Source organism: Elgaria multicarinata, chromosome 19 (genome assembly GCF_023053635.1).
Source record: "Elgaria multicarinata webbii isolate HBS135686 ecotype San Diego chromosome 19, rElgMul1.1.pri, whole genome shotgun sequence".
Lineage (NCBI taxonomy): Eukaryota > Metazoa > Chordata > Lepidosauria > Squamata > Anguidae > Elgaria > Elgaria multicarinata.
The window spans coordinates 7,918,844-7,944,849 of NC_086189.1; the positions used below are offsets into that span (position 1 = coordinate 7,918,844).

At 46.6% G+C, this 26,006-nt stretch overlaps 1 protein-coding gene across 4 annotated transcripts in view; it reads left to right on the plus strand.

Annotated features, from left to right (window-relative positions):
• Positions 1–2,787: 2,787 nt before the first annotated feature.
• The window catches only part of CDK5RAP2 (CDK5 regulatory subunit associated protein 2), a 189,705-nt gene continuing 166,486 nt past the window's right edge, over positions 2,788–26,006 (plus strand). For 3 of the 4 annotated variants that reach the window (XM_063144884.1, XM_063144882.1, XM_063144883.1), the window contains exons 1-2: positions 24,013–24,167; positions 25,286–25,448. In XM_063144884.1, the coding sequence (XP_063000954.1) occupies positions 24,055–24,167; positions 25,286–25,448 (276 nt within the window). In that variant the 5' untranslated portion in view covers positions 24,013–24,054. Of the gene's footprint in view, positions 2,969–5,935; positions 6,004–6,401; positions 6,470–12,750; positions 12,862–18,338; positions 18,416–19,911; positions 20,036–24,012; positions 24,168–25,285; positions 25,449–26,006 lie in introns of those variants that run through there. The other variant, XM_063144885.1, reaches the window with a different exon arrangement.

Consider the following 26,006-nt stretch of genomic DNA (forward strand, 5'->3'; position numbering starts at 1 on the left):
CAAACACTTCACATAAGAAAACAGGAACACGCTTGTGTGTTTGGGATCCTTCCCCCCTATCTCTATTGACTATCTGAACATATAGATGTGAAGGGTGGTGGTGGATGAGAAGTTGCCATTATGTTTTATGTCCGTGTGCACTTGTTTATTTATGTTTACATTTATAGCCCCCCTTTCCAAGGAACCCAAGGCAACTTACATGAACCTCCTCATCTCCCTTTTATCCTCACAACAACCCTGTGAGGTAGGTTAGGCTGAGAGTCAGTGGCCCTGTTCAAAAGACATCTTAAACCATGGCTTTAACCATGGTGTTAAGCCAGAAAGCTGGGCTGTGTTCAGAAGACAGCTTAAACCATGGTGAATAAAGCAGAAAGCCTTATTCAGCGTGGTTAAGGCTGTGGTTTAAGGTGTCTTCTGAACACGGCCTGGCTGTCTGGCTTAACCACCATGGTTTAAAGTGCCTTCTGAAAGGGCCCCGCGACTGGCCTGTTATCTAAGTCTGGATCCTCTTATAGACATCCATGCACAAGAGGGAGGTAGCAGCATGTTGAGAACCCCAAAGTTTGCAGGAATACAAACAAATCTTTAGGAGAAACTAGGGTGACCATATGAAAAGGAGGACAGGGCTCCTGTATCTTTAAGAGTTGTATTGAATAGGGAATTTCTGCAAGTGTCATTTGTATTTATTTATTTATTTTATTACATTTATATACTGCCCCACAGCCGAAGCTCTCTGCACGGTTTACAACAATTAAAAATAGTAAACATTATGGGAAACCTGGTAAAATTTCCTCTTCATCACAACAGTTAAAGCTGCAGGAGCCCTGCCCTCTTTTAAATGTGGACACTCTAGTATAGCTCCTGCACTTTAACTGTTGTGACGAAGAGGGAATTTCACCAGGTTCTCCATAGATACAAAGGACACCTGCTGAAATTCCCTTTTCTATGCAACTGTTAAAGATGCAGGAGCCCTGTCCTCCTTTCCATATGGTCACCCCACCCCAAAGAGGGCACTCCTCCAAACAGCCCAATTAGGACTGAGCGTGCTCAGTGGCGATAGAAAGCAGGGTGCCCTTGTTGGGCAGGGTTGAAAACTGCGATGGGAATGGAGTATTCTGGAAGAGCCAGCTCACAGTACAAACAGGAAGACTCTGCAGCACTGCAACATTTTGTTGCAGTTTCCACTTGCACTAATAAAAATGTGAAGAAACCACAACGGGGGCTGTTTGACCCAAGCCAAAGACCAGAAAACCTGGTAAGCAGACAGATGCAAATCTTCAGTAGAAGGACTGAACTGTATAGCTGCAATGTAACTATTGAGAGATTGGTGTCTCTGAGCATGTGAAGATTTCTCTATAGTTTGGGTGCAGGAGGAGAGGCTTCTAAGTTGAGAAGACGTAAAAACTGGTGGAGCTTGGTTTGTTAAGAGTTTGTTAGGAGTGCAATTCTCCTTGGACACATTTACCTGGGAGTCAGTGGCACTGCACACAATGGGGCTTACTTCTGAGTAGATATGGGTAGGATTGCATTGAAAGGCTGTGTGCAGCTGTTAGCAGACTTATTAGGGAGCGTGCTTCATTGGGGTTTAATTCCACACAAACATCCTTAGGATTACACTGTCTGTAATTAGTCCCTGGGGGGGAAATGGGTTAAGCTTCCTTCAAACCTGTACCGAGGTGAATCGGAGTAAAAATGTATGAACAGAGCACAATTCCCACCCCACCCTGCCTTGTTGGGGGAATAAAAATAGTAAACATTGCTAAATAAAGCACAGGTGTACTGTAAATGAGGCGAATGCAATAAGAAATGCAGGTGAAGACCTTTTTATTCTCCCAGCATTTTAACAGTATATAAATAAATTTTAACTTAGTGTTTTAAATTTGTAATTTTGCATTGCTGCTGTTTTTATCTGGTTGAGCTTATGGTTTTATACTTTGGTTTTATACTTTGAATGTTTTTAATTTTTGTGAACCGCCCAGAGAGCTCTGGCTATTGGGCTGTATAGAAATGTAATAAATAAAATAAAATAAAAATAAAATAAACCCTAAAGCACCTGTTTTCTCATGGCTTACAGTAAAAAAAACAAAAACCCAAACCCTAAATAAATAAATAAAGGTCCAGTATTGGGATACAAATATAATAATAATAATAATAATAATAATAATAATAATAATAAACCCTAAATTAATTCAACCGATGAATGTGAAATCAAGAATTTTTAAGATGTGTTGCACTAAAGTTGTTCCCCGCCTCGATCCAAAGGGAGAGGCGGGTAAGAAATAAATACATTATTACTATTATAAAGCACAATTTTCTACCGAGTAAATAGTGAACATAATAACAAAGCATGAAATGCTTACAATAATAAAATAAAGTGGGAATGTGGCAATGTTTTTGCAGAAGAGGGCGCTCGGAAATGTCTCTTCGAGTTTTCTTTCCTCCTTCGCGGAGACGGTATAGCGGGGTCATGTGCCCGGAGTAAAAATGGCTCCTTTCCCATCCTGCCTCTTCCTGGCATATGGCGTCTTTAAACCCTTCTTTCCCGCAAACTGCGCAGGCGCGCCCGGAGTAAACGTGGCGGCAGCGCAGACCTCTACGACATCTTTCCCTCGCGGGCACGTCGACTCCATGCCACATCTTTCCCTCGACCAAGATGGCGCCCTAAACGGCCTCAGCGGGCGTTCCCCGTAGGAAAGATGGCGGCGCGGCCGTAAGCCGACTGAGGAGCCTTAGCCGGCTGCCCTTTCTCGGGCGGCTTCGTTGGCTTCGCCAAGATGGCGGCGGCGAGAGGCCGCTGCGGCCGTTTGAATTCCGAGGCAGCCGCCAAACGCGGACAATAACAGCCAGTGTCACCGGCGGAGGAGCCGCAGCTGCCGCCCCCCGGACCTCCTCCTTGGCTCTCCCGCGGCCCCGCCATGGACTCGCTGCCGGGGGAAGACCCCACCTTGCCCTTGGAGTTCAGCGGCAGGTACCTCAGAGGGAGGCGGCGGCGACCGTTAAAACCGTTACGCGGGGGGGGGGGGCGGGGGAGGGAGAAGAGAGGCTGAGGAGGTTAACCCCTTCCCGCCCGGGTTGCTAACAAAGAGGGGTGGGAGGAGAGGGAGGGGCTTTAGCCCCCCTACCTCCCACCCCTTTCTTGGTGGGCGGGAAGATGAGGGGAGGGCTTTGCAAGGGGGCACGGCCCCAAATATCCGGGGGGGGGGGCGGGCAGGCCTGCTCCTTAATTAGGGTGACCCTATGGAAAGGAGGACAGGGCTCCTGCATCTTTAACAGTTGCATAGAAAAGGGAATTTCAGCAGGTGTCGTTTGTATATATGTGAAATTCCCTCTTCATCACAACAGTTAAAGCTGCCCTCTTTTGCATCTGGTCACTCTAGTATAGCTCCCGCAGCTTTAACTGTTGTGATGAAGAGGGAATTTCACCAGGTTCTCCATATATACAAACGACACCTGCTGAAATTCCCTTTTCTACGCAACTGTTAAAGATACAGGAGCCCTGTCCTCCTTTCCATAGGGTCACCCTATCGTCATCACACCAGTTAAAGCTGTAGGAGCTATACTAGAGTGACCAGATTTAAAAGAGGGCAGGGCTCCTGCAGCTTCAACTGTTGCGACGAAGAGGGGATTTCACCAGGTGTCATGTGTATAATATATGGGGAACCCGGTGAAATTTCCTCTTCATCACCACAGTTAAAGCTGCAGGAGCCCTGCCCTCTTTTAAATCTGGTCACTCTAGTATAGCTCCTGCACCTTTTAACTATTGTGATGAAGAGGGAATTTCACCAGGTTCTCCATATATACAAACGACATCTGCTGAAATTCCCTTTTGTATGCGACTGTTAAAGATGCAGGATCCCGGTCCTCCTTTTCATATGATCACCCTACCTTAATGGCCGACTTCTCAATGGAGCCTCCAGTGTCTCAGGAAGTCTACCTGTCTGCACCAGTTGCACTCCGTGTTCCCTACCCTATGCCTGCTTACCCTACCCTGTGCCTGTTGGCATTCTCTTCCCCTCCTTATTGTTTTACTATGATTTTATTAGAATGTAAGCCTATGCGGCAGAGTCTTGCTATTTACTGTTTTACTCTGTACAGCACCATGTACATTGATGGTGCTATATAAATAAATAATAACAATAATTTAAGAGCATTCCTGGAAGCTCCTTATTATTATACTCCCTGGAATGCCCATAAAACAGGTCATGCGATGCAACTGGTGCTCAGAGGTATTATAATAAAAAGAACTGCAGCAGCAGTACTAATAACAATAGCGTGGTGTAGTGGCTAAAGTGTCGGACTGGGAGTCAGGAGATCCGGGTTCTAGTCCCCAGTCGGCCGTGGAAACCCACTGGGTGACTTTGGGCCAGTCGCAGACTCTCAGCCCGACCCACCTCACAGGGTTGTTGTTGTGAGGATAAAGTGGAGAGGAGGAGGATTACGTACGCCGCCTTGGGTTCCTTGCAGGAAAAAAGGTGGGATATAAATGCAGTAAATAAATGCAATAAATAATGAGTAGGGCATGTTGGGAGTGGTGAGACTGTTTTCTGCCTAAATGTGCATAGGATTGTGACCTTCAAGAGCACAAACGTTTACAAGAAGGTGCTGGAGCTGATAGAAACTACTGGCATAAATGTTGCATCAAATTGTTGGTTGTTACTATTGCCATGGAATGCAAGGGATGCTCCCAGTATTATTATTATTATTATTATTATTATTATTATTATTATTATTATTATTGCCATGGAATGCAAGTGATGCTCCCAGTATTATTATTATTATTATTATTATTATTATTATTGCCATGGAATGCAAGGGATGCTCCCAATATTATTATTATTGTTATTATTATTATTATAATATAAAACAGCAACAACAATGTTGATATCAATCACTAATAACTACAGCATGCTGGGTATTTTAGGACTGTTTTCTGTCTAAACATGAGCCCTTAAAGAGTGAAAATATTTTCAGAAAGGTACTGGACCTGATAGAAACAGCTGTCATAAATGCCCCATCCTACAGCTGTCCAAAGGGGAATGCAGGCCTAGGGATGGCTGCTCAAAAGAGCCTTCAGGCCCTCAGGAAGTCTACCTGTTTGCATTCCATGACCTATTTTATGGGCACCAACAATACTACTACTACTACTACTACTAATAATAATAATAATGACATGCTTGAACTCGTAGGACCTTTTTCTGTCTAAACAGGTGCCCTTTCACAGCAAAAACATTTACAATAAGATACTGGACCTGTTAGAAACAGCTGGCATAAAATGCCCCATCATACAGCTGTCCAGGGGGGCAAGTCTAAAATGCCTGTGGGGCTGGCCTAGGGATGGCTGCTCAAAAAGTCCGGGAAGGTATTCCTGGAATTATTATTATTATTATTATTATTATTATTAACCAATAATTATTATTAACCAATAATTTGATGGCTTATGATGGGGCTTTATGTCAGTTGCTTCTATCAGAGCCTTTTTATTCTCCCAGCATTTTAACAGTCTATAAATAAATTTTAACTTGGTGTTTTAAAGTCGTAATTTTGCATTGCTGCTGTTTTTATCCGGTTGAGCTTTTATATTGTATTTTATATTATGGTTTTATATTGTTGTTTTATACTTTGAATGTTTTTAATTTTTGTGAACCGCCCAGAGAGCTCCTGCTATTGGGCGGTATAGAAATGTAATAAATAAATAAATAAATGAATAAAATAAATTACCTTTGTAAACATTTTCGCTGTTTGAAGGTGCGATCCTGTGCACAGAAAATAAGAGAGCCCTGAAATCCCAACGTCCCCCTGCCTGCCATGCTCCCTAGCGCGTGCGGAGAATTGTAGGATTGGGAATTAATGTGTGAGGGGGTACAGGGAGATGTTGCATAGATGTCAGTGACTTCGAAAAAGCTGTCCGTGAATGAACCATCTTGCTTTTTCCTAGTGTCAATATTTCCCGGTTACCGGATGTCTCGGGAGATGAAATTCGCATTCGTCTGGGAGGTGGCGGAGGTAATACCTGTTGCGTTTCCTTTTTAAGCCGTTATTGCATCTATGTGTTAAAAATGGGAGAGGAATATATTCAAAGTCCAAGCTTGGACTTCCGCGCATTCAAATTCCTACTTGTGTGCAACTGCTAAGCCCAATTGGGAGAAAACAAACAAACAAATAGGAATTGAAAACCAAACTTTCTTTTCTGTGTAGTGCTGGATAACCTGCAGAGGTTATTCAATTGAGTGCCTGCTGCAGTTTTTCTATGCAGGGATGTGTCAGGGATGCTTTAAGGTGGATCCCTGCATTGAGCAGGGGATTGGACTTATAGGCCCCTTCCAACTCTACTATTCTTGGATTCTATAATACTAGTATGTCTGGAGTCTGACTCCTGTTTAATTCTATTCTCAAACTTGTAGTATTACCTGATGTGGCGGAAGACACTGTTTCACCAACCAGAGCACGGACCATGAAGGATTTTGAAACCGTAAGTGAACGCATCTTGGCGACCCTGGTTGTTAGAGCAGGTAGTAACTTTGCAGGGAACTGAAATAAACTCTGCTTGACACATTGAGGTGCCGAAGAAATTTACAAATATGTATCTAAAATGGCTAAGAAATTATCTGGACTTCCTCCATCTTTCTTCTTGTGTTCTATGATTTTAAATAAAAGCAGGGGCTGAGAAAGAACAGTGCCGTTATCTGAATGGGCATGATGAGAGTTGAATTGGCTGGGCATGATGGGAGTTGTAGTCTGGAGGGCATCAGGTTGGGGAAGGCTACGTTAACATATGGAACATCTTTGTATTTTACAACTAGGATGCGTTTAGTGTGTTTTTAGGACGTTTTAACAATGTATATTGTGTTTTGATTAATGTTTTATATGTTTTATGCTGTTGTTGTTCCCTGCCTCAATCAGGATGAAGAGGCGGGTTAGATTTTTTTTTGAAAAAAATAATAAATAAATAAAAAGAACGTTTCATTTTTGCTATACGTTTAGCACTTGTGGATGCTTCTTCTGTTATATCTGAAGTACTCTTGAATTCCTAGATTCAATCCCCGGGCTTCCTGTTGAACAGGCTTCTGGGAGCAGGTTTCAGAGTAGTTGCTGCCAATTTGAATTTTCAATGGTGCACTTATGGCTCTCTGTTTTGGCCCTCTGTGTGAGGGTAACCTTATACCCCAAATCCTTTGCGTGTTTACTTGGAAGTATCCTCTCATGCAAGCACAGAGTCATTACTGACTCTTGGAGGGACGCCAGCTTTCGCTGAAGTTTCCTTGGCAGGCCTTATAGCGGGGTGGTTTGCCGTTGCCTTCCCCGGCCGTTATTACCTTTCCCCCAGCTAACTGGGTACTCATTTTACTGACTTCGGGAGGATGGAAGGCTGAGTCGACCTGAGCTGGCTGCCTGAAACCAGCTTCCACTGGGATCGAACTCAGGCTGTGGGGAGAGTTTCAGCTGCAGAAACTGCTGCTTTACCGCTGTGCGCCACATGAGGCTCATACTTGGAAGTAAGTCCCTCTGAATTGAGTGTCTTATGTTAGGGTGACCCTATGAAAAGGAAGACAGGGCTCCTGTATCTTTAACAGTTGTATTGAAAAGGGAATTTCAGCAGGTGTCATTTGTATATATGGGGAACCTGGTGAAATTTCCTCTTCATCACAACAGTTAAAGCTGCCCTCTTTTAAATCTGGTCACTCTAGTATAGCTCCTGCACCTTTAACTGTTGTGATGAAGATGGAATTTCACCAGGTTCTCCATATATACAAATAACACCTGCAGAAATTCTCTTTTCTGTGCAACTGTTAAAGATACAGGAGCCCTGTCCTCCTTTTCATAGGGTCACCCTATCTTATGTAGGCAGAATTTTGCAGCTTTAGATGTACCGTATATCTTTGATTGTAAGACACCATCGATTGTAAGACGCACACTAATTTCAGTACCACCAACAGAAAAAAAAACCCCTAAGACACACCCGCGATTCTAAGACGCTCCCCGTTTTTGTTGTTGTTGTTTATTCGTTCAGTCGCTTCCGACTCTTTGTGACTTCACGGACCAGCCCACACCAGAGCTTTCTGTCGGCTGTCGCCACCCCTAGCTCCCCCAAGGTCAAGTCTGTCACCTCCAGAATATCATCCATCCATCTTGCCCTTGGTCGGCCCCTCTTCCTTTTGCCTTCCACTTTCCCTAGCATCAGCCTCTTCTCCAGGGTATCCTGTCTTCTCATTATGTGGCCAAAGTACTTCAGTTTTGCCTTTAATACCATTCCCTCAAGTGAGCAGTCTGGCTTTATTTCCTGGAGTGTGGACTGGTTTGATCTTCTTGCAGTCCAAGGCACTCTCAGAATTTTCCTCCAACACCACAGTTCAAAAGCATCTCTCTTCCTTCGCTCAGCCTTCCTTATGGTCCAGCTCTCGCAGCCATAGGTTACTACGGGGAATACCATTGCCTTAACTATGCGGACCTTTGTTGTCAGTGTGGTGTCTCTGCTCTTAACTATTTTATCAAGATTTGTCATTGCTCTCCTCCCAAGAAGTCAACGTCTTCTGATTTCCTGGCTGCAGTCAGCGTCTGCAGTAATCTTTGCGCCCAGAAATACAGCCACTCAAAATAAGAGGCATTGCTGCTTCCAATACTGGGGGTAATGTTGATCTCATTCCCTCGCAAGCCGTCCAAGTCGGCTGCCATCGCGACATCTCGCGGAGTTTTGAGCGGGCTTTTTAAGGGAATTGGAGTCGAGTCGAGTTCAGGATCTTTGTTATCGGGCCGCATTTCCCCGGGCTCAAAGTGCGATCCTAGACATGTCTACTCGGAAGTCAGCCCCATTGAGTTCAGTGGGGCTTACTCCCAGGTAAGTGCGTATAGGATAGCAGCCTCAGTCCAGCTTTGGTGGCTTGTATTTTTCTACCTGCTTCTAACCCTTTCATTATACAAAGGCGCGGGCATCAATATTTTATTAGCAACGTATTAGGTTTCTCCGCTTGGAAAGCATCTGGCAGGCCGAGGGGAAGCAAGGCGCTCGCTTTATTTGAATGAATGTTTCATACTCGGGCTCGTAAAAAATTGAAGAGGCCTTTCTTTCCCCGCTAATAGCGTTCTCCGCTCTTTTACCCTCTTCCTGTGGGAAGGTTAAGTCGCACGCAATGAAGGACAGTTGGACAGGAAGTCGTCCTCCGGGTGCCATGCGTGTCTTTAGCTGCAAGCAGTGGACGTTTAAAATCTTTGAAGGAGGATGCTCAATTTACCTGCTTGTTTTTTTTCCTTCTCCTCCTGGACGTCTCCAATATGGCGAAGCAGCTTTATTTGCTGCCTCTTGCAGAACATCTCCTTGCCCATTTTCTTCTAACAACACTCGATAGAAAGCGTTAAGTCCGGTTGCCGGCTAGTTCTGGTTTCTTTCTTTCGGAAAGTTTTCTTTTTTGCAAGCACCTGCACTAGGGGTGGGGAGTTGGTGTCTTGTGGTACATTGATGGTGCTATATAAATAAATAATAATAATAATTGTGGGAGCCTCTCCGCCTGGACTGTGGCTGCCCTCCTCGCTCCCCTCTGCAGTATTCAGGCTTGGGAAAAAGCCTCCCGTTGGAATGACGGTTTGGTGTTTTTTTTTCACAGCTAGGGAGAGAAGAATTCCTGTATCTTGAGCCCATTATTCTGTGTCCTGCGCTCTGGGAGGATTGAGAAGAGATCCTGGCCCTCCTCTGTGCGACAGCCTTTCAGGTATTTGAAGAGTGCTATCATGTCTCTCCTCAATCTTCTCTTCTCTAGGCTAAACATGCCAGAGAAGAGAAGACTGAGGGGAGACATGATAGCACTCTTTAAGGACTTGAAAGGTTGTCCCACAGAGGAGGGCCAGGATCTCTTCTCGATCCTCCCAGGGTGCAGGACACTCTGGTCACTCTATTATAACTCCTGCAGCTTTCACTGGTGGGCTCTCCCACACTGGAGGCCTTCAAGAGGCAGCTGGACAGCCACCGGTCAGGGATGCTTGAAGGTGGATTCCTGCATTGAGCAGGGGGTTGGACTCGATGGCCTTATAGCCCCTTTCCAACCCTACTATATGATTCCATGATTCTATGAAGCACCTTAGGGTAAAGATATTGTCTCTGGAGAGGCCACCACTGAGGGAGGAAGCAGCAGCCAGGCACCTCTCCACCATGCCTGGGTCCAGCTCCAGCTGAGAGCCTCCTCCCTCCTGCTACCAACTGTCTCTGGAGAGGCCACCAGTGAGGGAGGAAGCAGCAGCCAGGCCCCTCTCCACCGTGCCTGGGTCCAGCTCCAGCTGAGAGCCCCCTCCCTCCTGCTACCAACTGTCTCTGGAGAGGCCACCAGTGAGGGAGGAAGCAGCAGCCAGGCACCTCTCCTCTCCACCGTGCCTGGGTCCAGCTCCAGCTGAGAGCCCCCTCCCTCCTGCTGTCAACTGTAACTGCTGAACTTTCCAACTAAGATTGTAGTTCCTGAATTTGCTTTCCTTTTCCCCCTCCTCCTCCTCCCTCCCAATCCCCTTTCCTTTTGTGTCATGTCTTTTAGATTGTAAGCCTATGGGCAGGGACTGTCAAGAAATACTTTTGTAAGCTGCCGTGAGAGCCTTTTTTGGCTGAATGGCGGCATAAAAATCCTTAAATAAAATAAAATAAAAAAATAAATATGGAATAATGGGCTCAAGTTACAGGGAGCCAGATTCCGGCTGGACATCAGGAAAAACTTCCTGACTGTTAAAGTGGTACAACAATAGAACCAGTTACCTAGGGAGGTCGTGGGCTCTCCCACGCTAGAGGCAGTCAAGAGGCAACTGGACAGCCATCAGTCAGGGATGCTTTAGGGTGGATTCCTGCACTGAGCAGGGGGTTGGACTTGATGGCCTTGTAGGACCCTTCCAGCCCTACTATTCTGTGATTTTATGATTAATCCTTTTGAAAGTCCCATCCCCACCCCCAAAATATGGCAATTCTCGAAAAAAGCTTCCTGTTTACTCCAGTGGGCGGCTCTTTTCCAAGCTGCTCATGAAGCAGCAAGTGGGTGTCGAGGTGCTTGCGGTTTATAACATTTGAAGCACGGAATGCCTGTTCAAACGCTGACTGCAGGCCACGGTGTCGAGCCAGCGTCCAGCCATGGTTTGTTACCGCTGTTTAAAGCAGGTTGTTTTTAATCCATGCGTAGATCGCTTGACCCTGTAAGTAGTCTTTTGGAAAATGCGACGTTTGTATGTTGCGACGTTCGTAAGTTCATTGGTTCGTACCGAAAAAGTTAACAGTTAGGACTAGTTTAATGCAAATAAATGCAAAGTACTTGGGGGAGGGTTTTGTAGCTGGCAATCTGAATGAAAAATCAGTGAAAACTGTCCCCCACCCTTCCTGCCCTGCTCTTAATAACAAGACATTTCAGCACAGCGCTCTGCTGCCCTTCCTAGCTCCGAAGGTGATGGAGAGACCCAAGGGTTGTAGGACTTTTTTCTGTCTGAACATGCACCCTTAATAGATTTATAGACCCGCATGACTGTCAAAAACACACATCCTGAAGTGGTTTGCAACATAAGAGTTTAAAGTGCAAGACGTTCACAGTTAAAAGAGATAAAAGCATTAACATCAGAACATTAAAAAAAACAACCCTCCCTCCCCCAGTTCTCAATTAAAACATTTAAAATCAAAGAACTAGTTGGCAGATCTATAAGTAGAGATATATATTCGTGTAAACACTGGTGACGCCTGGAAGGCCTGCTACCGACCCTTGATGGGCTCCGGATGGCCGCCATTTTAGTTCCCCCAGAACAATAGGTCCTGTTGCTCCATGTGACACTCTGGGGGAACTTTCAGATGGTGGCCGCGGCCTGTGAAGTCCCCTAACACTGTCCTTGAAACGCACACGCTTCACCCTGCTTTTGCCTTTTCTTGTGAGAATTTTTGGCCAAGCCTGAAACGAAGCTCACACATTCTTTGGGCTGTAGAGCAGAGGTGTGTGAGCGGTATGACCCTGAGCGTGTTTCTGCTTGGGCAGGTGAATGCACTGTTTCTTGCGCACAGTAGCATTGGTTGCTGGAAGGCGTCCCTTTAAGCGTCCACTGGTATGATGAGCCGATGATTAATTGAAGTTTATCGTGGCACAGAATTCATTGGTCTCCCAAACTCTCTTGAAAAGAAGCAATAAAGACTGATCTGTTCCCACAGGCCTATCCAGTGAAATTTTAGAATGTCTTTAGGATGTTTTAAGGATGTTGTAAAGATGTTTTAATCATGTATGGTTTTTAATCAGTTTTTAATGTGTATTTTATATCATGTTTTTATACTGTTTGTTTTATACTTTGAATGGTTTTCGTTTTTGTGAACCGCCCAGGGAGCTTCGGCTGTTGGGTGGTATAAAAATGCAATAGAAATAAATAAATAAATAAATAAATAAATAAAAAAACCGTTTCATAACTGCCAAATTTGCCGAGGCCCCAAATTTTCAGCAAGGCCGTTTAAAGACTTAGATGTGGTGCTACATTTCATTTTGTGCAACCTCTGCACCACCCTTTATGTTTTGGACTTCGTCATCCACCAGCCCCAGCCAGCGTGGCCAATGGTCTGGAATGCTGGGAGTTGTAGTCCAAAACGTCTGGAAGGCACCAGCATGGTCTGAAGGCGGGTGTGGAACTCGCCGAGCGTTCTCAACCGGAAATCTTGTGTTGTCGTAGCTCTTGCGTGCAAAAGCTACACTGAGAGGACCCGTTCCCATTGGGTGAGCTCCGTTCACCTGCTGTCTATGTCACGTGCTCCTTTCTCTCCTGTCACAGCAAATCACTGAGCTGCGGAAAGAGAACTTCAACCTGAAGCTGCGAATCTACTTCCTGGAAGAGCGCATGCAGCAGAAATTCGATGGTCCCAATGAAGACATCTACCGCATTGTAGGTATCTTGAAATCCCTCTAACTTGCTGGCACAGTTCTGACGTCCAGACTGTGGTTGAGGGGCCCAGTGAGCTCCCGTGTGTATCCCCCCCACCCCACCCCATTGCGTGCCGCTGGTTTATGAGTCTGTCTTGGAGGCCACTTGGGGCTTGCGCTAATCCATAGATTGCCCCAACTCGGATGTCATGATGCCCCAAGAAGTGGAGGAAGGAACTGGCGTGCACATGCAGAGGGGAGCCCTAAAAGTTCTCAAGTGCCCTCTTTCCAACAGTGGCCGACCTCCAGCACGAAAAACCACCGGATCTTTTTCAACCTCTTTGTTTCCCTGTGAAAGAGGTAGTTGGCGCAGTCTTTTTTCTGCCTCTTTCGTTGGGATGTTGAGAATTTCAGAGAAATTTCAGAGCGTTAGAAGAGCCCTGCTGGATCAGACCGAGGGTTCATCTAGAACAGCACTCTGTTCACACAGTGGCCAACCAGCTGTTGACCAGAAACTCACAAGCAGGACGTGGTGCAACAGCACCCTCCCACCCATGTTCCCCAGCAACTGGTGCACACGGGCTTACTGCCTGAGATACTGGAGGTAGCGCATAGCCATCAGGGCTAGTAGCCCTTGATAGCCTTCTCCTCCGGGAATTTTTCCGACCCTCTTGGTGGCCATCATTACATCTTGGGTATTTCTGAAAACAACGTGGTGTAAAAGGTTGAGATCTGTTTTCGTGAAGCTCACTGTGTCGCCTTGGGCTAGTTCTACATCACAGGGTTGTTGTGGGGTTAAAATGGGAGTATGGGTTGATCACACTAGAGGAAAGGAAGGGATTTTTATCAGGGGAAATCTGGATGGAGGGAAAGGGGAGTACAGGGAGATTTGGGAAATGGGTGGTTTTTAAACCTGGGGTAGGCTATGCAGCCAGCATATTCAATGGTAAGGAATAAGAACGTAAGACGTGCCATGCTGGATCAGACCAAGGGTCCATTTAGCCCAGCACTCTGTTCACACAGTGGCCAACCAATTGTCGACCAAGGACCAACAAAGCAGGCCATGGGTGCAACAGCACCCCCCCCCCCCCATGTTCCCCAGCAGCTGGAGCACACAGGCTTACTTAATGCCTCGGATACTGGGGTGCAGGGCTTCAGGGCTTGCCTTACTGTAATGAGATGGCGAAGGTGTGTGTGTGCTCTTTCTTTTACCATTCCCTGCCCACTTCTGTCCTTGCTCTCCCGCTGTTTGAGCATTTTTGGGAAGCCTCCCCTAGAGGACTTAGCCAGGCTTTCCAGTAAGGCAACCACTGAAGTCCCACACCCAGAGACATTTCTCCAGAATTCTCACCCCTTCACACAATTTTTGGGTCCAATTTCTTTTCACCTCACTCCCCCCCCCCCTAAATAAATAGGTTGAAAAATTCTGCCCAGTGCTAGCAACGATCTTTCTCTACTGTTTGCTCCCACCCCCAAGCGATTCTCTGCAGGTACACTGCCTCTGATTCTGGAGGTTCTATTTCGCGATCACAATGAATATCAGTTGACGGACATCCCACGTTAGACTTTGTCTGGTTCCATGTTAAAGCCACCTAAACCTATGCTTGTCACTGAGCATGGCAGTGAATTCAATCTATTAATGATGCACAAAAAAGAAGAAAAAAGTCCTGGAACTACTGCCCATCACATTCATTCATTGCTCATTTATTCATTCATTCAAAGTATTTATAAGCTGCCTTCTAGGGCCATGCTCTCACAGCGCAACGTGCAAAGAGGAGCATTACAAGATGCAATTTTAGGTACATCAGGTTCATGTGCAGTCACTAAGAGGGCAACTACTGTGAACTCTCTAAGCCGTTCACAGGCTGCAATGAAGAGGAGTTTAACTCCGCCTTAAAAGGCCCTCATTGAAGGGGCTAAGTGTCAATCAACTGGAGGTCTCTAACGGTGGGGCCATCCGCCAAAAGCCCCTGTACTTGCCACCCTAACTCATTTTACTGGTACTCGCCACCCTAACTCATTTTAGCCTCCGGAGTCGATCTGAACGTATGGGCAAGGCCAAATAGGTGAAGGGAGTCCTTGCTTGACACCCAAGGTCTTCAGTTATGAGAGTGGGGAGGCAAAGCATTCCATACTGTACAATTTTTTATTTTTTAAAAAACCTATCCTATTCCCTTAGTCATATTTTTTTTTGTCCCCTCAAACTTCAGTCTAGATTTCCCCAACCCTCCAGCTGACTTGGACTACAGCTTCTCGTCAGTTGCTGGGGATGATGGGATTTGTAGTCCAACTCATTTGGAAGGTGCCCCAGTTCACAGATCATTTTGAGTTGCCCTCTTCTCTGCCTTGTCCTGTTCTGCGGGGTCTTTGGGGAGACAGGGCGTGGCAGAGGTATACGTGGCAGTTGAGATGTGGCTTCAAGGTGGCTTTATAGAAGGGCGTTATATCGGCCGCCTTGATTTTGAGTCCCTTTCCCAGTCGCACCACGGCATTTGTTACTGCCGCCGCTGTGTGTGCTGAGGGGAGGAGGGAGTGTGTGAGCCCGCACGCTCTCCGCTGTGGGTGTCACGTGAGTGACGTCTGAACTGAACCACCGGTGCTGCTAATGACCTATAAAGCCCTATATGGCTCGGGTCCAGGTTATCTGAAAGACCGTATCCTCCCTTATGAGCCCGCCCGTGCTTTGAGATCTTCTGGAGAAGCCCTTCTTTCAGTCCCACCATCTTCACAGGCGTGCTTGGTGGGAACATGGGAGAGGGCCTTCTCGGTGGCTGCTCCGGTGCTCTGGAACTCTCTTCCCGGGGAAGCTAGGCTGGCTCCCTCCTTGATGGGCTTTCGGAAGCAGGGGAAAACTTGTTTGTTCCAGCAGGCCTTTGGAGTATAATCTGGTCCTCCATCTATGTTAAGGACTTGTAAAATTTATGTTTTAACATTGTAATTTTTTGGGGGGTACATTTCTTTTCCTAGGTTTAAAATGTATATGTTTTAAATTTTGTAAGGCTGCCTTGAGGCCCAGTACTGGGCAAAAGGCGGGATACAAATAAATATAATAATAATAATAATTTGGTTGCGATCCTGAAGATGCTGACAAGGAGACAAGTCCAATTGGGCAGGGCAGGACTTACTACCCAGCCCATGTGCGTAGGGCTGCATGCTGTGTGCTTTTCTGCGCGCAACATCTCTCTCTCTCTCCCTCTGGATCTGCTTGAGCATTGGACGTTTCAGTGAAGCGGCTTCATTATTCCTCAGCTGCGAGACGTACAGTAATAAGGAGTTGCACATGACCTTTGTACGATGTATAGGATTACTTCTTAAACGATGCTGTTTCAGGACTGAAATAAAACAATTGCATTAGTAGGAGGCCTAATCAAAGAACTTCTTTCCTACTTAATATAAATTGCTTGCTTGCTCTGACTCTCTTATCAGAGAAACAAAGACTTTCAGAAATTACATTATAATCCTCTCACACATCAAGCTAACTGTGGCAGGAAGATGATTCATGTTAATATAAGCTGTCTGCTTCTCTTACATGTGTTTCTTTCGCTGCTTCATTCAGCAGTGCCGTACGGAGAGATGATCAAATGAATATTGGAGAGAATGTTCTTTTTTTTTTTTTAAGTCCAGCTGTTCATTCCCCAAAGTGAGAGCCAGTTAAGCAGCTGCTGATGCCTAGCTTAAAGGAACTGTATGTTCTGTTCCGGTAGACGCTTTAGCCCAATTTAGGCTGCAAGAAAGGCAAATGCTATTTTGGGCTGCATTAATAGAAGTATAGCTTCCAAATCATGTGAGATCTTGGTTCCTCTCTATTCGGCCCCGGTTAGGCCTCATCTAGAGTATTGCGTCCAGTTCTGGGCTCCACAATTCAAGAAGGACGCAGACAAGTTGGAGCGTGTTCAGAGGAGGGCAACCAGGATGATCAGGGGTCTGGAAACAAAGCCCCATGAAGAGAGACTGAAAGAACTGTGCATGTTGAGCCTGGAGAAGAGAAGATTGAGGGGAGACATGATAGCACTCTTCCAATACTTAAAAGGTTGTCACACAGAGGAGGGCCAGGATCTCTTCTCGATCCTCCCAGAGTGCAGGACACGGAATAACGGTCTCAAGTTAAAGGAAGCCAGATTCTGGCTGGACATCAGGAAAAACTTCCTGACTGTTAGAGCTGTATGACAATGGAATCAGTTACCTAGGGAGGTTGTGGGCTCTCCCACACTAGAGGCCTTCAAGGGGCAGCTGGACAGCCATCTTTCGGGGATGCTTTAGGGTGGCTTCCTGCATTGAGCAGGGGGTTGGACTCGATGGCCTTGTAGGCCCCTTCCAACTCTACGATTCTATGATTCTATTCTTGGGCAATAAGGCTTTCTAAGACGTGTCTGAAATGGGAATTTCACTGTGCATATAGTACAGGAACATGCAATTAAGGTCACCACAGTCACCATACCAACCATGGCGATGGGCTGATCAGCTACGGCAAGCAGATAAAGTATCTAGCCCTTGATCCTGGTCGCCATGTCTCAGGACCTGCAAGAGAAGAGGCAAGGCGACGCCAGACATATCCAGGTGAAATAAATCAGACTGGCCTGGTTCAGACAACACGCTAAGCAGCATGGTTTAGCGTGTTGTCTGAACCAGGCCATTGAGTCAGGTAGATCAGGTAGAGTCACTCAGGTCATGTCCAGTCACATATGTCAGGTTAAGGTCAGGCAAGTCACGGGAAGTCAGGACAGGTCAAGGCAACCCCGTGTCCTGTTGGCTCAGCTCTTCGTGGATCCAGGGAATCAGGACCAAGGACAGCTCTCAGTGTGCTCAGTTAGCTGAGCTAGAGAAAAATTATTATTATTATCACTATTATTATTATTTGTATCCCGCCTTTTGCCCAATACTGGGCCTTTGAAAAGGGGGGGGGACACACACATTTAAAATACACAACAAAATTATAAGTCAATTAACATAGATGGAGGGACAGATTATTCTCCAAAGCCCTGCTGGAACAAAAAAGTTTTAGCCTGCTTCCGAAAGCCCATCAAGGAGGGAGCCAGACTGGCATTCCCGGGGAAGAGAGTTCCAGAGCACTGGAGCAGCCACCGAGAAGGCCCTCTCCCGCGTTCCCACCAAGCGCGCCTGTGAAGATGGTGGGACTGAAAGAAGGGCTCCTCCAGAAGATCTCAAAGCACGGGCAGGCTCATAAGGGAGAAGACGTTCTTTCAAATAACCTGGACCCGAGCCATATAGTTATTGTCTCAGCCAAAGACTGGAGTCAACTGAGGCTTTAAAAATGCTGTCCCAGTCTGGTCTGCCCGTGGCTAAACCCCTGCCAGATGATGGCAGTCCGACTGCCACTCAGAGTAGGCAGTACTGAGCGCGGTGGAGCAATGATCTGACTGTGTTTGATGCAGCTTCCTAATCTTCAAACCACCTGTTTTATTGAGGAGATGTGAGGGATGTAGCAGTTTTGCTGGACTGAGCCGGCTTTTGTTTCTTCTTCTTCTTTGGCTCCAATAGAATATTGAACTCAAAGTTGAGCTGGAAAGCCTGAAACGAGAACTGCAGGAACGGGAAAGGCTGCTCATCAAGGCTTCGTAAGTCTCGCTCTGCTCGGCTGCATTTAATAACATCAGAAGAGCCCTGCTGGATCAGACCGAGGGTCCATCTAGACCAGCATTCTGTTCACACAGCGGCCAACCAGCCATTGGCCAGGGACCAACAAGGCCAATGTTGGTCCCAAGTGTTGGTAACAACAAATGTTGTTTGTACCAACATTTACCACTTGTACCAACAAATGTTGGTAACAAGGCTACTGTTACTTTCTACTGTTAGTTTTACCCTACCCTGTGCCTGCTTACCCTACCCTGTACCTGTTTGCATTCTCTTGTTTGCATTCTCTTCCCCTCCTTATTGTTTTACTATGATTTTATTAGATTGTAAGCCTATGCGGCAGGGTCTTGCTATTTACTGTTTTACTCTGTACAGCACCATGTACACTGATGGTGCTATATAAATAAATAAATAATAATAATAATAATAATAAGGCAGGACATGGTACAATAGCACTTTCCCGCCCATGTTCCCCATCAACTAGCGTATGCAGGCTTACTGTCTCTGATTCTGGAGATTGCACTTAGCCATCAGGACTAGTTGCCCTTGATAGCCTTCTCCAGGAATTTATCCAACCCCCTTTTCAACCCATCCAGATTGGTGGCCATCTTGTGGTCGCGAATTCCAGAGTTTGACTCTGCGCTGTGTGAAGACGTCCTTCCTTTTCTCTGCCCTGAATCTCCCACTCATCAGCTTCATGGGATGACCCCGCTGGGTTCTAGTATTACGGGGAAGGGAGAAAAATGTCTTTGCTAATGACTCTCCTTGAAGGTTTGTGGGTGATAGCTGTCCCCCTCCCCGCCCGGTGATGTCTGGGGATTAGCCTGAGCAGTCTGCGTCCCAGATGGTGTCTCCAATTCGGCTTCCATATCTGAGTTTTGCAAGGGGAAAGCCGCTCTCTTCTGAAAGACGTCTACGTTTCCTTCCTTGCGGTGTCCGAGCATGTAAAAGCCTCGTGTGGCGCAGAGCGGTAAAGCAGCAGTTTCTGCAGCCGAAACTCTCCCCACGGCTTGAGTTCGATCCCAGCGGAAGCTGGTTTCAGGCAGCTGGCTCGGGTCGACTCAGCTTTCCATCCTCCCGAGATCGGTAAAATGAGTACCCAGTTAGCTGGGGGAAAGGCAATCACGGCTGGGGAAGGCAACGGCAAACCACCCCGCTATAAGGCCTGCCAAGAAAACGTCAGCGAAAGCTGGCGTCCCTCCAAGAGTCAGTAATGACTCAGTGCTTGCACGAGAGGTTCCTTTCCTTTCTTTGAAGTGGTATCGGCCTGCTGGCGCATCTCTTGCGCCGCACCACCAGCTCCTTCAAGCACTGCCTCTCTTTTCCTCAGTCAGTTCCCAACGCCGCGGCTCAAATCATCTTCCTCTCCCAACTTACCGTCTCTCTCCTTAAGCTTCAACGACCCCCCTGCCCCGCCCTGCCCCCACTCTGTGCCTAACTTCCTTGTTGGCTGATATTTCAAGATCTCGTGTCTTTGCAGCAAAGCAGTGGAAAGCTTGGCTCAAGGGGGCGATGCTGAAATCCAGCGGCTGAAGGAGGAGGCGCGGAAGACCGTCCAGCAAGTGGAAGAAAGGCTGACAAGGAAGATCGGCCTTCTGGAGGAGGCAAGTCCGTCTGTTTCACTGGCTGCGTTCGGACAACGCATTAGTCAGTGGTGGTGGTGGGGAGTAGTTAACCCACAGTTGACTATTTTGTGGGTACTCCCCACACAGCATGTTCCTACACAACTGTGGGTGGGTGGGACTGGCGTTGAGGGGGCTACTAGTCAAGCCGGCATTTGACTGACACAGCCCATATTATAGGCGATCAGTGAAAAGAGCATTCCACCATGTTAAGGCCGAAATTGGGGGCGGGTCATTCTGACGTTCATAAAATGGAAAATGTTTCACCCATCTTTCTGAAACGGAGACCTGCCAGAAAGAAATGCTGGTTTTATATACCCTGCACGTTTCAAGAAGATTAGTGAAATATTGAGGGCGGGATGGCAGTTCAAAGTACGAAAATGGGGAAAACCTCTCTGGCTCAAAATGGCTTACACTTGTGGCGACGATTTTTTTGCTCACTAAAAGCTCCGAATTGAATGAATGAATAAGTTTATTACGGTATAAAAACCAGCACTCCAATCAAGCACCATACAATTTAATACATTACATTACAGATGTAGAATGTGCATATATTATTGCTCCGAATTGGGACCCTTGCCCTTCAAACCAGTGGTTGGATCTTGTCCCCCTGTCCTTCTAGTTGGTAGAATGGCTTTTCTTTTTTCAAAATTCACTTCCTCCCGGTGCTATCCCAGCAGCCTCTGCGAGTTGTTCTGGCTGCAGCAGAGCGGCTGGCACAATTTTAGCTGCTCCTGCCTGGGAACTCGGTACCCAGGCGAAATATTTATTTATTATTAAATTTATTTATTTATTAAATTCATATACCGCCCCATAGCCGAAGCTCTCTGGGCGGTTTACAAAAGTTAAAAAACAGTCGACATTAAAAAGTATACAAAATTTAAAAACCATCAAAAAATATAAAAACAACAGTATGAAACAGTATCCATTTTAAACAACAACAGTTCTGGGGTCCATTAAAAAACAAACAAACTTAGCATATGTTGTTAAATGCCTGGGAGAAGAGAAAGGTCTTGACCTGGCGCCGAAAAGATAACAATGTTGGCGCCAGGCGAGCCTCGTGGGGGAGATCATTCCATAATTGGGGGGCCACCACTGAAAAGGCCCTCTCCCTTGTCAACTCAGTGGGTTGGAAAACTCCACTGAGCCCGACAGACTACATGCTAACCACCGGGTGTGCAACTAGTCAACTCTGTAGCCGGTTGTGTTTCTCTGTGTTGTTTTTTGTGTGTGTGTGTTTTTGAGGGAAACGTCAACTGTGGGATGTTTTTTGCCCAACAGACAATATGGATACCAACCGTTGACCGCTCAAGTCACGGCTGACAGCTTAAACCACTGTTGGTTATTGTGTGTTGCCCGAACTGAGCCACTGAGTTAATGGCGGTTTCTTGTAGTAATGCTTTTCCAGGACTTCTGTGGCCCTTGTCGCCTTTCGGCGGTGACACGAGAAGCAGCCCTTCCCAAATTGGTAAAATGTGGGTAATGACTGTATCTTCGAGGCAGGAAGTCCTTTGGAAGTGGAATTGCCACTGATGTGCCTCAGAAGGGGACTGCGGATAGTTGTCAGGTGCTGAGACACGGATGGGGTCCAGAAAGGCTCGGTTGAGGCCGAAATAAGCAGACTAGGATCCGAGGGGCATTGTAGGGCCGGAGATAGGGGACCATATCGGATGGTGAAGCTTTGAAGAAGGCAGGGGTCTGGAAACCAAGCCCTATGAAGAGAGACTGAAAGAACTGGGCATGTTTAGCCTGGAGAAGAGAAGATTGAAGGGAGACATGAGAGCACTCTTCAAGGACTTGAAAGGTTGTCACACAGAGGAGGGCCAGGATCTCTTCTCGATCCTCCCAGAATGCAGGACACGGAATAACGGGCTCAAGTTAAAGGAAGCCAGATGCCGGCTGGACATCAGGAAAAACTTCCTGACTGTTAGAGCAGTACAACAATGGAATCAGTTACCTAGGGAGGTTGTGGGCTCTCCCACCCTAGAGGCCTTCAAGAGGCAGCTGGACAGCCACCTGTCAGGGATGCTTTAGGGTGGATTCCTGCATTGAGCAGGGGGTTGGACTTGTTGGCCTTGTAGGCCCCTTCCAACTCTGCTATTCTATGATTCTATGAATGAGCCAGCACCAAGCGTCGGCTGATGCTTGTTGTAGCTGCGACTGAGCTGGGGTTAGCCTGTGAAGTCATCTGACAATTACTGACATTTGTGAGTTGCAGGGCTGAGCCAGGTTTTCAGGGGAGCTCCAGTGAGTGCCAGTGGTGCCCCGACCGCTGGGTGTCCTGGTTTGAGACCCCGTCCCCGCTGCTTGCAGTAATGTGCGAGAACTTATTTATCTATTGCATTTCTGTACCGCCCAATAGCCGAAGCTCTCTGGGCGGTTCACAAAAAATGAAGACCGTGAAACGCAGTTTAAAATACAGTTTAAAACTTCAACCACAGTATGAAAAAATACGATGGGAAAGTACCATAGAAAAGTACAACCAGAAATAAAACCAAGCAACAATGAAGAAATGTAAAATGCAGCTTTAAAATGCAGATGTAAAACATCGAATTTAAAAGGCGAAGATTGTAGGAGAATGAAAAGGTCTTCACGTGGCGTCGAAAAGAGTATAATGTAGATGCCAGGCGAACCTCTCTAGGAAGCTTATTCCACAGCCGGGGTGCCACAGCGGAGAAGGCCCTCCTCCTGGTAGCCACCTGCCTCACTTCCTTTGTCAGGGGCTTGCGGAGAAGGACCCCTGAGGATTTTATTTATTTATTTATTTATTACATTTCTATACCGCCCAATAGCTGGAGCTCTCTGGGCGGTTCACAAAAATTAAAAACCTTCAAAGTATAAAACAACAGTATAAAAACATAGTATAAAATACAATATAAAAGCTCAACCGGATAAAAACAGCAGCAATGCAAAATTACGACTTTAAAACACCAAGTTAAAATTTATTTATAGATTGTTAAAATGCTGGGAGAATAAAAAGGTCTTCACCTGGTGTCTAAAAGCACATAACGTAGGTGCCAAGCGAACCTCCTTAGGGAGCTCATTCCACAGCCGGGGTGCCACAGCAGAGAAGGCCCTGCTCCTGGTAGCCACCTGCCTCACTTCCTTTGGCAGGGGCTCGCGGAGAAGGACCCCTGAGGATGACCTTAGGGTCCAGGCAGGTACATGTGGGAGGAGGCATTCCTTCAGATAACCTGCCCCCAAGCCTTTTAGGGCTTTAAATGTTAATACCAGCACTTTGAATCGGGCCCGGACCTGGACTGGCAGCCAGTGAAGCTGGACAAGGCCTGGTGTAATGTGTTCTCGTTGTCTTAGAAGAACACCGTCTGATTTTCCGCACCATTCTGCTTCCCTTTCCAAAGAGAAAGGAAATGGTGAGGGCAGGGAAAGTTGAACTTGGACTAGTCAAGTTGGGTCACAGGGTATAAGGCTGGTACACCACCTTAACTGGCCAAGGGTTGCCAGTCTGTCGTGGCGGGAGTGGGCACTCTTCTTACCCATGTGAATAAAGCACGGGTAGGCAACCTGGGACCCCTAGATGCTTCGGACTATGACTTACACCAGGCCCAGCCAACATGGGCAGTGATGAGGCATGATGGCAGTTGTAGTCCAAAGCTTCTGAAGGGTATCAGGTTGCAGGCTCTTGGTTTGAACCATTAGTGAGCTGGTCAGCCTTGGCTCTTCATATCCTTGATTTTTGTGCACTTGACTCGCTCTGTCCCTGTTTTAAGGAAGAGGTTGGATCCTGCAAACTGAATTGCCTGCACATTGGAGCACTTGATTCACACAGTTACTTCATATGTAGATGCGTGGTGGATAGAGGCCGCCTTCCTTCACCACGAATGACAGGCCTTGCTGTGTGAATGATGATGTTGATTGCAGAATGATGATGTTGATTGCAGAATGTTCCCAGTTTTTGACAGTTTGTTCATTGTGCCTCTCCTGCTTTCTGAGAACAGGATCTTAAAACGGCCCAGGAGGGAATAGAGAATGCCCTCGCAATGGCGGAGCGGGAGAGAGTTCTAAGACTGGCCGCCGAACAGCAGCTTTCGTTGATTACAAACGTGCAGCCGAAGGATCTGGAAATGTTGACGGCGCTAGAAGAAAAAGACAGGTTAGGCCCTTATCCTTGATGAGCCGAGTTTCGTTCCCCTATTCTCAAGCTGGTTTATTTTCCAGCTTGTCCGGGTCTATGGCCTGGTTCAGACCTAACATGGTGTCCCACAATAGGAAACATTTGTGGCAAACCTCAGGCCTGTCTGCTCTCTCCTCTTTCCTGCACCAAAGGAGGAGGTCAGAAGCTTCCACTTGTAAACGAATTGCGATGACGTTCAAACTAGTGGAACTTTAGTTCGTTTAAACTATAGATGAGAACAAGCCAGGATCTGAAACCATGGTTTGATCCTGGCTTATTTTCGCTAACCGTAATTTAAACAAACCGCAGTTCCCTGAGCTCAGAAGTCGTGGGGAACTATGGGCCTGTTCAGAAGACACCTTAAACCCTGCTGGTTAAGGCTTTTGGTTCAGCGACAGCGATGCGTTTCGCTAAACCCTATTCACTCACTAACCACAGTCGGACCGTCTACATCAGGGTTAGTGGCTCTAACTGTGGCTTAAAGTGTGTGCGACAGCGTGGTTTATAATTAGTGCTAACCCCAGAAAACCACAGTTTCGGTAACCACAGAGCCTGAAGTATCGTCTGAACAGGCGCTGTGGTTAGATTCAGTTTCCAAACGCCTCCAGTCCCAACCTTTGCTCTGGCTTGTCCACATACCAGGAAACGTTGGTTTTTCATACCATTTTATGCATATCTACTTACATTGTCCAATTTATGCAGCAGTTAAAGTAGGCTGTTGCCTGTAGTATAGTAAGCCAGCTTGTCGCTGGGAGGGGCACAGCAATTTCTGCTCTCTTGCAGCTGCTGATGAACAAAATTACTTCTCTCTGCGTTATAAAAACCTGCCATTGGGGTTAGGCTTGTATTTCGAGGTAGTTTTGACTCCAGTTGTTGTGTTCCTTATGGATACGTCTATGAAGTAGGGAGCACAATCGGTAGCTTGAACAGGGATTTGGCCAGCTTTTCCTTTAGTTTGGGGTTCTTCCCCTCCCCTTGGGCTTGTTGTGGGTCTGCGATGAGACAAGACACTCCATGAATTAGGCGCATCGGTCAGCCTGTGTGTCGAACCCTTTCTTCTCCGCCGAAGTTGTAACCTTTCAGTGTTGGCGTTTTAGACGTATAGAGCAGTTGAGCCTGTCGCTGAAGAGCAAAGACGCTCTCGTCCAGCGCTTAGAAGAGGCCAAGTCCCAACAGAGGTCTTTGGAGGAGTCTTGGTCTGCAGAAAAAAACCAAGATGGCGGAGTCGCTTTGGTGCATGAGAAAGAGCAGGAGCTGGAGGTGAGTCGGGAGGCTTCCAGGGAAGGAGACCTGTTTGGCTGCTTTTCTTTAGGTGGGCAACGCAGATGTGGCTGTTCCACTGGGAATCTGGGCCGTCGCGCACCTCTTCTGTTCCGCACCTCTTCTGGAGGAAGGGCCCATTTTCAATGGGCCCTTCCTCCAGATTGGCTCCCAGTGGGAGGAGGAGAGATGCGTCGGGGAATGGGGTGGACACCTTTGTGGTGGTTGAGCGGGAGCGAAATACACGGTCAACAGAAGTTTTTATTTATTTATTTATTATTTATTTATTACATTTTTATACCGCCCAATAGCTGGAGCTCTCTGGGCGGTTCACAAAAATTAAAACCATCATAAAACAACCGACAGGTTAAAAACACAAATACAAAATACAGTATGAAAAGCACAACCAGGATAAAACCACGCAGCAAAATTGATATAAGGTTAAAATACAGAGTTAAAACAGTATAATTTAAATTTAAGTTAAAATTAAGTGTTAAAATACTGAGAGAATAAAAAGGTCTTTAGCTGGCGACGAAAGGAGGACAGTGTAGGTGCCAG